Genomic DNA, 15,283 nt, shown 5'->3' with positions numbered 1-15,283 from the left:
AACACATCGTCCACTGGGAGGATTTTCCGCTGCGTCGATACTAAGCACCGTGCGTTCCACGTGTGATACCTAACCACTGCGCTAACTAGAAATAAGGTGCAGCGGTCCCGACCACCCAGGTCCCCGAATGCTCCATAGGCCCATTCCGCATAAGAGAGACCGGCCAGCCGGGGCCAGCCAATGGAGGCGCCCACCCTGTTGTACACCTCTGTGTTAAAGGGACAACGAAGCAGGAAGTGGTCCATGCTTTCAAGCATGGTACCACAATGCTCCCGAGGACAGTTCCTGTCCTCAGAGCTCCTACACTTCAGATTGTCCCTCACACACAGTTTCCCATGGAAGCAGCGCCAAGCCAAGTCCCAAACCTTCGAGGGGATCCTGATAGAATTCAAAAGATGCAGACCCACCCCAAGATCCCGACTTGGGCAATCCCTGAGCGCCAGAGGCCTCTGAAAATGGGTCAATAGAACCCTTTTGTCAAGGAGCTTCCTCGGCAGAGTCCTGACCTCCCACATTCCCAGGCCCCACCGGCGAATTACCCTCAGAATCACGGTAGCGTAAGCCGGGAGATGTCCATGCGGTGTGCGTAGATCCTTCACTTGCCCTCCTGTCTACCATTCCTGGAAGAAAGGCTAAAACCATCTCCCACAGGAGAATACCCACGGGAGGAGCCCTCTCTTTCCAGAGGTTTGCAATATTGATCTTAATGAAGGTATTCAGAAGGAATACCACAGGGTTGACCATACCCAACCCTCCTAGTCTCCTCGAACGGTAAGTAACCTCCCTCTTGACCAGGTTCAGTCTATTCCCCCATAACAGTTGGAAGAACAAACTGTAGACCCGAGTCCAGAGAGGCTCTGGCAAGATGCATACACTGCCCAGATAGATCAGCAAAGGGAGCAGGTAAGTTTTGATCAGGTTTACCCTTTCCCTTAGGGTCAAGGACCAACCCTTCCATTGGTTCATCTTCTGAGTGGCAATCTCTAGCCTGCTGTCCCAATTTTGTTTGGGGTAATCCCCCTAGCCAAATTCGATGCCAAGAACTTTTGCAGAGACTTTGGGTTCTGGAAGGGTGTCTGGGAGATCAAAAGCAGGATCTCCTCCTCCCAGCCAGAGACTCTCACACTTATCCCGGTTGATCTGAGACCCGGATGCCTCCGAGTAGCGATTTACCTCTGACATCAGCCATTCTGCCTCCCCATCAGAGGAAACAAAAATGGTGACGTCATCGGCATACGCCACCTCTCTCAGAGTGGCTTCCAGTGCTGCCCGGTCCATCCCGATCCCAGCCAACGGTCCACGCTCCACCCTCCTAAGAAGCGGGTCAACTGCAAACACGTACAGCAGCGGGCTCAAGGGACAACCCTGGCAAACACCACACCCAACCTCAAAAGAGCTGCCAATCCAACCGTTCACAAGCGGGAAACTCTCTGCCCCAGCATACAAGGTCTTAAGCCAATCAACAACCCCCCCCCCACAGGCCATACCTCAGAAGGACAGACCAGAGTTACTCATGATTAACCCGATCGAACGCTTTTGCCTGGTCCAATGACAGCATGTACCCCTTCCAGTGACCAGCCCTACCCTGCTCCACCGCCTCTCGTACACAGAGTACAGCACTAATCGTACTGCGGCCCGGAACAGAGCAATGCTGGGCCTCCGAAAGGAGCTGGGGCGCTAATTTCACCAGCCGATTAAACAGCACCTTTGCCAAAACCTTCCTGTCTGCATTAAGAAGCGTTATGGGACACCAATTCTCAATGCAAGATGAGTACTTACCCTTTGACAAGATGATCAGGGCAGACCTCCTCATTGACTTTGGCAGAGTGCCCGAGGAAAGACACTCATTGAATACCTCAGTCAAGAGGGGAACCAAGGAGTCCTTAAGTCTTATAGAATTCAGATGTTAAGCCATCTGGACCGGGAGATTTCTTTAGGGCAAGCCCTTCAATCGCCAACTTAACTTCCTCTTCCCTGATCATCTCTGTCAAAACGCCAAGAGAGGGGTCTACCCCTGGTTCAGGGACGGCTTCAGCCAGAAAAGCCGACATCTCATCCCAATCCAGATCCCTCTTCCCCAAGAGGTGCGAGTAGAAGGATCTGACGACCTCCAGGATCCCTGATCTGGATCTTTTCAGGGAACTCGCAGTGTCAACCAGTCCTGTAACAACTTTACTATTCACTGACATCTTGGAGTTTCTGTAAGGGTCGGGCGAGCGGTACTTCCCGTAATCCCTCTCAAAAACCAAAGATGCGTGTCTATCATACTGACACCTCATTAGCAAAGATTTCACTCTGGAGATCTCCTCGCAGCTACCTCCAGTTGAGACAAGATGCTCGAGTTTCCTCCTCAGGCCCTGATACAGGCGATACCTGTCCAGGCTCCTGAGGCTCGAGAGCTGGCGGAAGAATCTCGCCACCCTTTTCTTGAACATCTCCCACCACTCTGACTTACTACTACAAAGATCCAGTAAGGGTACCTGGCTCTGAAGAAAATCCTCAAAGGACTGTCTTATCTCCGCTTCTTCCAAGAGAGATGAATTGAGCCTCCAAAAGCCTCTTCCCATCCGGGGGGTCTCTGTAACATTCAGGGAAAACAAAATCAAACAGTGGTCGGAGAACTCCACCTCAACAACAGATACTGCTGAAGAGACGGCTTCCTCCAGTGTTGAAGTCCCCTCCAAAGACCACCTGCCGACTCATAAAAAGGTAGGGCTTGATCCTCATAAAGAGACACTTCCGGTCCCACTTAGATTGGGGACCATAGATGTTAATGAGCCGGAGCTCTTGTCCCTCCATGAGGACATACTGTATGAGATCAAATAGAAAAGAATGTCCGCACCATATAAATGTTTTGAACGACTTTTATCTTCTTTCTATGCCATATAGCAAATCACATATGAATGCAAAATCAAGTAATGGCGGACATAATAATACATTCCACCCCCACGTGATAAAATCTGTAATTTTTCAGTATTATTATCAAGTCCACATTGAGACTCTTCTAGGAGCCAAATTGGAGTGTTTCCACCTGGAGACACCCCTTCCTTAGACATGTGCTGTAGGTGTTACACAAGCAATAAATAATTGCACTGCTACATTTAAAGTGACATACACCGCCACCCAAAATTGATAAAAATTGTGCAAAACATTTATATGGTGTGGACATTCTTTTCTATTTACAGTTATTGAAGGGTTAACGAGAGGACCTAATGGACGCACATAACCCTTAGCGGCTGCAAGAGAGATGACATATGTTCTTTATATGTGAAACAGGGACTCCTAAGATCAGACACCTCCACATTTTCTAACTCAATAACCCGTCGGCATTCCACCGGTGCAGTAAAACGGACCGCCGCTCCGCTATGCTGCGGAGTCCGTCCTTCCATTCACGTTTAGCTATAACACAGCTGTATAGTTTGGCAGCCTGATCTCTTACAAAAATAAAATGTCGGCTTTAACCCAACTGAAAAAATCAAATGCCGCCAATCTAACCACATTTGACTTAAAGGGGTTGTCCACTTTCTGGAAAGTGGGTCCCAAACTCTGTAAAATACCTAAATTAAGAAGCTCAGCAGGTCCTTGCCCTCTCTAGGTCCTTCTGTCTGCCCTCGTTAGGGCTGCTTATTGAATATACCCCTGAGAATTAGTGCCCAATGCCAGTTAAAGCCTCATTAGCTCTTGTGTGAATCCCGAGGATTGTGTCCTAGTGTATATTCCTGATTTTGACTTCGATTTGTTCACTGACGATTTTGTACCTACCAGTACCTCCTAGCTCCGACCCAGCAACCTGACTATTCTTCTTGCCGGCTCACACCAGCCCCAATCCAGAGGTCTCTGTGTAAGTGCAGATCACCGTACAGGGGTTGAAGGGTGAAAACCATCACAACCCCGTGGGATCTTGCTAGTGTACAAAGCTGCACTCACTATTCTGCTGGTCCCTGATCAGAAACTGATATAAAAAGCATATAAAAGCCGTAAGTCATCACTTCATAAGTCGGGAATACCCATGTCACGTGGCGCGTTCTCCCTTGTACTGTATGTATTTTTGCTCCTGTGTGTCCTCCAGTCTCAGATGTCACGAAAGGGAAACTTTTTTTTCTTGAAATAAAGTTTAAAGTTGGGGAAACTTTCCTGCTTTGCGTACACATTCATTTCCAGACCCCTCAGTGTTTCCATCGCCTTCTCCCCCCAGCCCTTGTACAGCCCCTTCCTTCTCCGCACACAACCTGGACTTCCTCGGGCCGCTCCGTTCACAGGGCTCCCTTCATATCATGTTTATTGTAAATGAAAGAATTGATTGAAACCGTTGGAAAGGAAAACACCTGACTCTGGCGAAGCTGTTAAAAAAAAAAAGCTTCATTATTTATTTTCGGTACCAAACACTAAATTCAGGCGATTCATGCCCCCTGGAAAATTCATCCTGAGTGTTAAAAGCCAGGTATGTTTTCTCGGACCCAGACCAAAATTTCCAGAATTTATAGTGGAATTAAAACGTCTGCATCCTACCGTAAAATTCCTCTGTGACATAAAAATGTCTTCCGCGTGATATATATAGTGTCGGTGAGACACTCGGCAGCGGGGGGCTGGGAGCGTCGGAGGGGTGCACATTTTCACGCAATCCAGAGCTTATCACAGCTCCAGGTTATATAAATTGTCTAATATACCAAAGGGTCGGGGGACCGTAGACACATCGCCACAAATCATGGCGTCCCAAGAATAAATCTCGGCTTTTATTAGTGGAAATGAATAGCCTGGGCATGAGGCGGTGTCTCTGGAGACCCCCGAGAGTTAGTGCTCCGTCTGTGCAGAGCATGCACTAGACACAAGACATGAGCTTGCACCGCGGGAAGGCACCTGCTGGAGTATTAGCGCCAACCTGTCAACAGTCACTAACATGGTTGTGCGAGTGCCGTACATTAAATCTGCAGTCCTGGGACAGGTATATATAGATGCGTGGGGGCATTCATGGAGGACACGGGGGCTTGTACATGTACATGTAGAGTAAATCCAAGAAAAGTCCTAACTCTCCAAAGCATCAGTACTGCCCGTAGTAACCCTACTTTTCGTGGATTTATTGCATCATGGTCTTTGTTTCTGGAGATAACTAATTAGTTTTCAATGTGCTGCTTCTTTCTACAGTGGGGCAGCATGGTGGCTCAGTGGTTAGCACTGCAGCCTTGAAGAGCTGGCGTCCTGGGTTAAAATCCCACCAAGGACAACATCTGCAAGAAATCTTTTATTCTCCGTGGGTTTCCTCCGGGTTCTTCTCTTTCTTGCCACCTTCCATAGACATATACTGATAAGGAATGTAGATTGTGAGCTCCAATGGGGACAGCGATGATGATGTCTGTAGAATATGATGTTGTTAGATAAGTAAGCGAAGTAAATGAAGCAACCAAATGGTCATCAAATCAGGAAAATGCAAACTGTGCGATGAAAAAGACAAAAAAGTAACATCCAACGTGAAGTAAGGACGTACAGGACCAGGGATCTTCTCTGCTCTTAGCGGAAACTCTCAGCTCAGAAGCCGGACGTCTCCAAGAAGATTGATCTGAAGTCATCTCAAGGGCTCGAGCTTCTATATGGAAATGACAAACACATTTTCACTGTATGTTTAAGGAAGGTTTTATATCTTGTTCTCTTACTCCCTGAGGTTGCAGGAGCGATGGCTCCTCTTTCTCAAGTGTAAGACGTTGATGTTAGAGATCAGAGGGTCCCTCCAGCGTCTCGAAGGGGAGTTCTCGTTTATACAATGCGTCCAGCACAATTATTTTGGTAAATGCTTCTACTGTTAGATGATAATTATTTCCTGAGCGCTCAACAATGACTGCGCTGTTATAATTCCTCCGGCCCGAGCAGTGATCTCATCCGCGTGATTGGCCGGACTCGGAGTTTGTAGAGTTGGAAGATGCCAACGACAACATCCATTAAATGCTACAATGCAGAATTGTGATCACTGTGTAAATATATATGGTACAAACGTGTGACCCGAGGAATAATATTCTGTCGCGCGTCAGGGCAGCAGCGCTCACTAAATACAGGTTTTTTTTTTTTTTATATGACCACAATTTTGATACTTTTAATTTCAAATTAAATTTGAGTTATCATTAAATTCCACCGGACAGATAACTGCAAATCTACAGACACATTGGTCGGGATACACAACAATATTTTTTTTTTATCCAGACTTGTGAGCAGCAAATCTGCAAATCATGGAAGCATCAAAGTGGATGAGATTTCCCCGAAGCTTATCAATACGCTGCAAAAAAAAAAAAAAACTGCAGTGACGATTGACCCGTTGTCTGGATGTTCACTGAGGATTTCGTACTACCTCATCACTTATCATCTATTGAAACTGCTCGTCCCTGCTCCGAAAACGGGGCTGGAGTGGAGGTTGAGCGTGTGCACCGAGCTGCCAAAGGCATCAAACACTGTGATACAAGTATTGTAGTATATACACAGTGGGGAAAATAAGTATTTGATACACTCTCGACTTTGCAAGTTTTCCCACCTACATAGAACAGAGAGGGCTGTAATTTTTATCGTAGGTCACTTCACCTGTGAGAGACAGAATCTAAAAAAAAATAAACTGAAAATTTTACTGAGGGAAGGCCAAAATCTCATGATACATGACCTCATCCATCCTCCCTTCAATACGGTCCAGTTGTCCTGTTCCCTTTGCAGAAAAGCACCCCCAAAGTATGATGTCTCCCAACCATGCTTCACAGTTGGGATGGTGTTCTTGTGGTTGTACTCATATTTCTTCTTCCTCCAAACATGGCGAGTGGAGTTAGTACCAAAAAGTTCTATTTTGATCTCATCTGACCACATGACCTTCTCCCATGCCTCCTCTGGATCATCGAGATGGTCAGTGTATGAAATATTTATATACAGGGTGGTCCAAAAGTAGGTGGACAGAATATCATAAGATTTATTTTGATTTATATATAAAAATATATTTACTAACACAAGCGTAACATTGACAATTACATTTTATTCTGAACAATAATACAAAAGCCCTTAAATTTTATCAACGCAGGTGCTCGGACTATTTTCCATTACAATTTGCACAGCTTTGAAGTCTGCCTCTTACGCTTCGACAAGCTTTTTGGGTATTAGTTTCTTGAAATGCATCTCTTGTGTAATTTTTCATATCACTGACACTTTTTGGTTTTGGACTATAAACTTTGTCCTTGAGTACTCCCCAAAAGAAAAAATCCATTGGGGTCAAGTTGGGTGAACGTGCCGGCCAATCAAGTGGGCCTCTTCTGCCAATCCATTTATTAGGAAATGTTTCATCAAGATACTCGTGGACCACTCTTGAATAATGTGGAGGGGCCCCATCTTGTTGGAAATAAAGGTCATGTGAATTAGGCTGTTGCTGTAACTGGGGAACAACTTGATTCATTAGAATTTCGAGATACTTATCTCCTGTGACTGCTCCATCAAAAAATATTGGTCCTAAAACACCAAAACTTGAAATACCCCCCCAAACATTGACACCAGGCTCATTTAGTTGTTGCTCTAATGTTAAATGCATGTTCTCATTATACCAGTAAATACAATTATGTCTGTCAATATGGGCATATTTTTGGACCACCCTTTATATACACAGGTGCATCTCACTAAATTAGAATATCATCAAAAAGTTTATTTATTTTGGTTCTTCGATACAAAAAGTGAAACTCCTATATTATATACAGTCATTACACACAGAGGGATCTATTATATAGAGTCATTACACACAGAGGGATCTATTATATAGAGTCATTACACACAGAGGGATCTATTATATACAGTCATTACACACAGAGGGATCTATTATATACAGTCATTACACACAGAGGGATCTATTATATAGAGTCATTACAAACAGAGGGATCTATTATATAGAGTCATTACACACAGAGGGATCTATTATATAGAGCCATTACACACAGAGGGATCTATTATATAGAGTTATTACACACAGAGGGATCTATTATATAGAGTCATTACACACAGAGGGATCTATTATATAGAGTCATTACACACAGAGGGATCTATTATATAGAGTCATTACACACAGAGGGATCTATTATATAGAGTCATTACACACAGAGGGATCTATCATATAGTCATTACACACAGAGGGATCTATTATATAGAGTCATCACACACAGAGTGATCTATCATATAGAGTCATTACACACAGAGGGATCTATTATATAGAGTCATTACACGCAGAGGGATCTATTATATAGAGTCATTACGCGCAGAGGGATCTATTATATAGAGTCATTACACGCAGAGAGATCTATTTTACAGAGTCATTACGCACAGAGTGATCTATTATATAGAGTCATTACACGCAGAGGGATCTATTATATAGAGTCATTACACGCAGAGGGATCTATTATATAGAGTCATTACACACAGAGGGATCTATTATATAGAGTCATTACACGCAGAGGGATCTATTATATAGAGTCATTACACGCAGAGGGATCTATTATATAGAGTCATTACACGCAGAGTGATCTATTATATAGAGTCATTACGCACAGAGGGATCTATTATATAGAGTCATTACACACAAAGGGATCTATTATATAGAGTCATTACACACAGAGGGATCTATTATATAGAGTCATTACACACAGAGGGATCTATTATATAGAGTCATTACACACAGAGGGATCTATTATATAGAGTCATTACACACAGAGGGATCTATTATATAGAGTCATTACACACAGAGGGATCTATCATATAGAGTCATTACACACAGAGGGATCTATTATATAGAGTCATCACACACAGAGTGATCTATCATATAGAGTCATTACACACAGAGGGATCTATTATATAGAGTCATTACACGCAGAGGGATCTATTATATAGAGTCATTACGCGCAGAGGGATCTATTATATAGAGTCATTACACGCAGAGAGATCTATTTTACAGAGTCATTACGCACAGAGTGATCTATTATATAGAGTCATTACACGCAGAGGGATCTATTATATAGAGTCATTACACGCAGAGGGATCTATTATATAGAGTCATTACACACAGAGGGATCTATTATATAGAGTCATTACACGCAGAGGGATCTATTATATAGAGTCATTACACGCAGAGGGATCTATTATATAGAGTCATTACACGCAGAGTGATCTATTATATAGAGTCATTACGCACAGAGGGATCTATTATATAGAGTCATTACACGCAGAGGGATCTATTCTACAGAGTCATTACGCACAGAGTGATCTATTATATAGAGTCATTACACACAGAGGGATCTATTCTATAGAGTCATTACACACAGAGGGATCTATTATATAGAGTCATTACACACAGAGGGATCTATTATATAGAGTCATTGCACACAAAGGGATCTATTATATAGAGTCATTACACACAGAGGGATCTATTATATAGAGTCATTACACACAGAGGGATCTATTATATAGAGTCATTACACACAGAGGGATCTATTATACAGAGTCATTACACACAGAGGGATCTATTATACAGAGTCATTACACACAGAGGGATCTATTATATAGAGTCATTACACACAGAGGGATCTATTATATAGAGTCATTACACGCAGAGGGATCTATTATATAGAGTCATTACACACAGAGGGATCTATTATATAGAGTCATTACACACAGAGGGATCTATTCCAAGTGTTTATTTCTGTTAATGTTGATGATTATGGCTTACAGCCAATGAAAACACAAAAGTCATTATCTCAGTAAATTAGAATACTTTAAAACAACAGCTTGAAAAAGGTTTTTAAAATCCGAAATGTCTGTTCAGTAAATTCCTCAATACTTGGTCGGGCTCCTTGTGCATCAATTACTGCATCAATGTGGCAATGTGGCATGGAGGGATCAGCCTGTGGCCCTGCTGAGGGGTTATGGAAGCCCAGGTGGCTTTGATAGCAGCCTTCAGCTCGTCTGCATTGTTGGGTCTGGTGTCACTCATCTTCCTCTTGACAATACCCCATAGATTCTCTATAATAGATCCTCTATGGGGTTAAGGTCAGGCGAGTTTGCTGACAATCAAGCACAGTGATCTTGTTGTGTGTAAACCAGGTATTGGTACTTTTGGCCGTGTGGACAGGGGCCAAGTCCTGCTGGAGAATGACATTTCCATCTCCAGAAAGCTTGTCGGCAGAGGGAAGCATGAAGTGCTGTAAAATGTCCTGGTAGACGGCTGCGCTGACTTTGGTCTTGATAAAACACAGTGGACCTCCACCAGCAGATGACATGGCTCTCCAAACCATCACTGATTGTGGAGACTTCACACCAGACCTCCAGCAGCTTGGATTGTGGCCTCTCCACTCTTCCTCCAGACTCTGGGACCTTGTGGAGTGTGTCAATGACTGCCTTCTGGACATCTGTCAAGTCAGCAGTCTTCCCCATGATTGTGGAGCCTACTGAAACAGACTAATCGACTTTTTTAAATGCTTAGGAAACTTTTGCAGGTGTTTTTTGTTAATTATTCTAATATACTGAGATAATGACTTTTGTGTTTTCATTGGCTGTAAGCCATAATCATCAACATTAACAGAAATAAACACTTGAAATATGTAGATCACTCTGTCTGTAATGACTCTATATAATATATGCGTTTTACTTTTTGTATTGAAGAACTGAAATAAATTTACTTTTTGATGATATTCTAATTTAGTGAGATGCCCCTGTATATATATTATTTATATGAGTGATCAGGCTCATGTAAATTCAAGTCTACTAGAAGGATGCAAATAACCAGTACAAAAATGAAATAAAAGGTTAAAAACATAAAACATTAAAAAACAAAACTCTCTGCTGTAAAAAATAAAAAATAAATTGTCGCCATATAAAAAATTCATTTTATTTCACTGGCAGAAATGCTGTTTTTCTTCTTCTGCCTTTGAAAAAATTGAGCAAAAAAAGTGATCAAAAAGAGGGATGTACTCCAACATGGTACCTATGAAAATGTCGACCCCGCGAAATGCAGACCCCACACAGCTCCAATGGTGGGAAGATAGAAGACTTCTGTGGAAAAGCGGCAAAACTAACTAAATCCATTATCGTACTGATTCATCAGAATAAAGTCTTATGTACAAAAAACAGAAAACAACTCATACCCTAAACCTGAACCTTCTTACTGCTAAGTCAATGGAAAAATTAAATCGTCATGGGTGCAATAAAAAAAAAACTAAAAAAGATGTGCCATTTCCTCAAACCTGAAAGTATCTGTATCCTAAACTAGTTAAAAGGATATATGGAGAACACTTTAAAAAAATAAATAAAAAAGAATGCCAGACACCTAACTCCGCCCCCGAGGAACCAAAATATAAAACTATAAGAGAAAAAGTCGAAATTGAAAACCTGACCCTTTTTTCTTTCTTTTTATATTCACCACTGATGTCTAGAATTGGTGTATAAATTTGCGGGACTCTGGTCCATCACTCAGGTCAGAAGTCTCTGGCCTCTGTATGGGAGTCTTACCTCCTTCTAGGGTTCCTGGGATGAATTTTGATTAGCTAAGCTGGTGCGATGTCATCTGTGCGTCTTTGCACCAGCTTATCAAAAGCCATTTCGGGGATCCCAGAAGTTAAGAGATTTGCAAGTCTCCCGTCCAATGAGCAGAGACTACTGACCTGGCCGATGGACCAAAGTCCCTTGAAATGATTCCCACATACTTACTGATTTCACAAAAAAAGGAAACAACCCCATGTACTTAAAAAAATAAAAATAAGTCTAGTCACAAAAATGATGGAACATGGCCCAATCTTGAACTGATTCAATTTTAGTGGTTGCAGTGGGATTGGGATTTGAACACAATGCAAATGTTTGGGTCATACGAAGCCATTAGACAATTTCGGCTTACCGTAGAGCGTTTTCTTAGGAGCTTAAACACTTTTACTGGTGAGTTGGCTAAAGAAAAAAATGCCATTAGACCTTTGGTATTCGCTCTACCATCCATTGATGTGCAACATTGTCTTCCCTGCTGTCATTATAGATCCATATGCCATAGTATCTTTCCTACATCAAAGTCAGAAGACTGTGGTTATGAAGAGCACTTTAAATCCCACCTGGGACCAAACGCTCATCTTCCATGAAATTGAAATTTTTGGGGACCCTGCTATTGTGGCTGAAGCTCCACCCAGTATTGTAGTGGAAATTTACGATCATGACACCTACGTGAGTGACCATTTTTTTATTATGTGATATGATGTAACAAGAATGACTATAGACGCTAGAAGTTCTGTTTTCATTTACGGAACATTTTCTGATGGCACATCCATGAAAGTTGATCCATGGCGCCTACAAGAACGAATTGACCTAAAAGTTGATCTTGAATCAAAAAGTGTCCAAATTTATAATCCTAAAGGCCAATAGTCATTAATAAAAGTTCTAAAAATGACCAATTCTTTCTTATCCATTGTTCATGACCAGCTGAAGGTTGACAAGAGAATATTCTAACACCTTTTATCTGGTACAGGTATCCATTTTTGGGGAATAATCAATGTTTTGTTGTTGACTTTGTTAATTGTTTTTAGAATAAAATTATTTGACCCTCTTCGATTTCTAATGTCTTGTTACATAGGGTGCTGACGAGTATATGGGACGTTGCATTTGTGCACCCAGCCTGGAGCGTTCTCCAAGGCTGTCTTGGTTTCCAGTCTTGATGGGAGAGAAGAACACTGGAGAATTGCTAGCTGCCTTCGAGCTCATCCTAAGAGAAAAGGTAAAAATTGAATCTTTCAACACCAATCTTCGAGACCCAACTCTTTCGTGGTCATGAGACTCTAGTTTTGGAAAGTAGAGCAAAAAAGTGAACCTCACTCTTCAAATTACTCAGTTGTTCTAAGAATACTATTTGATGTTAATGCAGTAGGCAAGTTTAAGGCTGTTTGAGATTCCACTTGTCCAGATCTGAGCATATTGCTTTGCTGTAGGTTCACACATTAGAAATGTTAAGAGACGTAGAGAGGTTGCCCAGTGTCTAGACCCTTCCTGCCAGCTGGTTATTAAAGCATATTGACGTTGGCTGCTTTCACCAGTCTACTGGCTGCATAATACAGCAAGGAAAATGTAGGGTAGGCGAAAGAAGACATAGAAAATAGAACATTATTGGAAATTATATGAAAATACCTATTTTATATATAAAAACAACATCCTGCAGTCTAGAGCAATACTGAATATGACTGTTGATGAAAGACATTGCCTCTTACATCATCGTGAAGTCATAAGAACTTGACGTGCTCATGTCTGTGGGGTACAGCAGACTTGTCGATAAACTCAACATTTTCCTGTGATCTACACAAAAATAATATTTTGTTACATGAATAGGTCGTATCATGAGATTTTAATTCTACATTTATTTTTCCAAAATAAATTAAAATCATCAATATATTTCTCTACTTGGATAGTAAGAGGAATAAGTAAGCATCTACCAAGCTCTCAATAACCGGTGTAGAAACCATAATTGACAATGATGACGTTGTCCTACAATGTGTTTTAAGCAGACAGAAATTATGTTCAACTACATGAAGCACAAGCTTCTTCCTCCTCAGTCTAAGAATAGGGCCAGTATTCTGTAGATGAGGAAAAGGCTGATCAGAATGTGGTTGATCTCCTGTGGATGGAAATATAACTGGCCTTCTATGGATGAAATTATGGTTAATCTTTAGTGGATGAGAATATTGCTGGTCTTCTGTGTATGAGAATATGTCTGGTCACCTGTGGATGAGAATATGACTGACCTTCTGTAGATCAGAATATGGCTGGTCTTCACTGGGTGAGAGGATGGATGATTTTCTGTGAATGAGATATGGCTGGTCTTCTGTGGATGAGAATATGTCTTGTCTTCACAGAGTGAGAGTATGGATGATTTTCCGTAGATGAAATATAGCTTGTCTTCTGTGGATAAGAATATGACTGGTCTTCTCTGGATGAGAATATGTCTTGTCTTCACTGGATGAGACTATAGGTGATTGTAACCGGTCTGGGAGGCGGAAGCTCTGAGCAACTCTACAAGGGGGCGGTCCTTGTGAGGAAGCGGGTGGCTCCCAGGGAAGACGGGCAGGTACTCACGGCAAGTGACAAGGACAGTCTCTGGGTAGAAGGGCTGGTAGTCACGGCAAGTGACAGGGACAGTCTCTGGGTAGACTAGCAGACAGGTAGCAGGTGGACGCTCCCAGGTGAGCGGGCAAGAGTCTCTGGACAGGCAGGTGGTCACGGCAAGTGACGGCAGAGCCTCCAGGTAGGCTAGCAGGCAGGTAGCAGGTGAGCGCTCCCAGGTGAGCGGGCAAGAGTCTCTGGACAGGCAGGTGGTCACGGCAAGTGACGGCAGAGCCTCCAGGTAGGCTAGCAGGCAGGTAGCAGGTGAGCGCTCCCAGGTGAGCGGGCAGGAGTCTCTGGACAGGCAGGTGGTCACGGCAAGTGACGGCAGAGCCTCCAGGTAGGCTAGCAGGCAGGTAGCAGGTGAGCGCTCCCAGGTGAGCGGGCAAGAGTCTCTGGACTGGCAGGTGGTCACGGCAAGTGACGGCAGAGCCTCCAGGTAGGCTAGCAGGCAGGTAGCAGGTGAGCGCTCCCAGGTGAGCGGGTAAGAGTCTCTGGACTGGCAGGTGGTCACGGCAAGTGACGGCAGAGCCTCCAGGTAGGCTAGCAGGCAGGTAGCAGGTGAGCGCTCCCAGGTGAGCGGGCAGGCTGGTCCATAGACAGACTGACAGGTGTCGGAAGGCAGACCGTCGGACCGCAGGCTTGCAAGCAGGTAAGTGGATATCAGGCAGGTATCAAGCAGGAATCTGGCAGGTGACTGGCAGGTAACTGGCAACGGGACCTGAGGGCTGAAGCAGAGTGAAGGCTTTGCAACAACATTGCTCGGGCACCTCCATTTTGGAGGAGGTGCCTTATATATGGTGAGGTCCTCCGGCCATTGGCCGGGGACTCCTTAGGACGGCGCGCGCGGCCCCTTTAAGAGAGGGGGAGCGCGCGCGCCCTAAGCACAGTGGCCGGGAAGCAGCGCGCGCTGCCAGCAGAGCGGGAGGAGGACGCCGGGCACGGAGTGGAGAGGTGAGGGGAACAGCGTCCCTGCCTAGCAGGAGGCAGGGACGCCGACGCTACGGTGATTTTCTGTGGATGACAATTTGACTGATCTCAGTAAGAGAATATGGCTGGTCTGTGCAAGAGAATATGACTATTCTTTTGTGGATGAGAATATAGTTGATATTCTGTGGATCAAAATATGGTTGATCTTCTGTGGATGAGACTTTGGCTGGTCTTC

At 43.6% G+C, this 15,283-nt stretch overlaps 1 protein-coding gene across 8 annotated transcripts in view; it reads left to right on the top strand.

Annotated features, from left to right (window-relative positions):
- DYSF (dysferlin) overlaps positions 1 to 15,283 on the top strand; it is a 680,318-nt gene that overhangs the window by 538,452 nt on the left and 126,583 nt on the right. For all 8 annotated transcript variants that reach the window (XM_073649582.1, XM_073649538.1, XM_073649547.1 and 5 more), the window contains 2 exons: positions 12,014 to 12,195; positions 12,602 to 12,742. In XM_073649582.1, the coding sequence (XP_073505683.1) occupies positions 12,014 to 12,195; positions 12,602 to 12,742 (323 nt within the window). The remainder of the gene's footprint in view (positions 1 to 12,013; positions 12,196 to 12,601; positions 12,743 to 15,283) is intronic.

This window comes from Phyllobates terribilis, unplaced genomic scaffold (genome assembly GCF_046119375.1).
Source record: "Phyllobates terribilis strain yellow unplaced genomic scaffold, ASM4611937v1 Scaffold_1__5_contigs__length_1240528914, whole genome shotgun sequence".
NCBI classification, from domain to species: domain Eukaryota; kingdom Metazoa; phylum Chordata; class Amphibia; order Anura; family Dendrobatidae; genus Phyllobates; species Phyllobates terribilis.
This window is presented reverse-complemented; position numbering and strand designations above follow the sequence as displayed.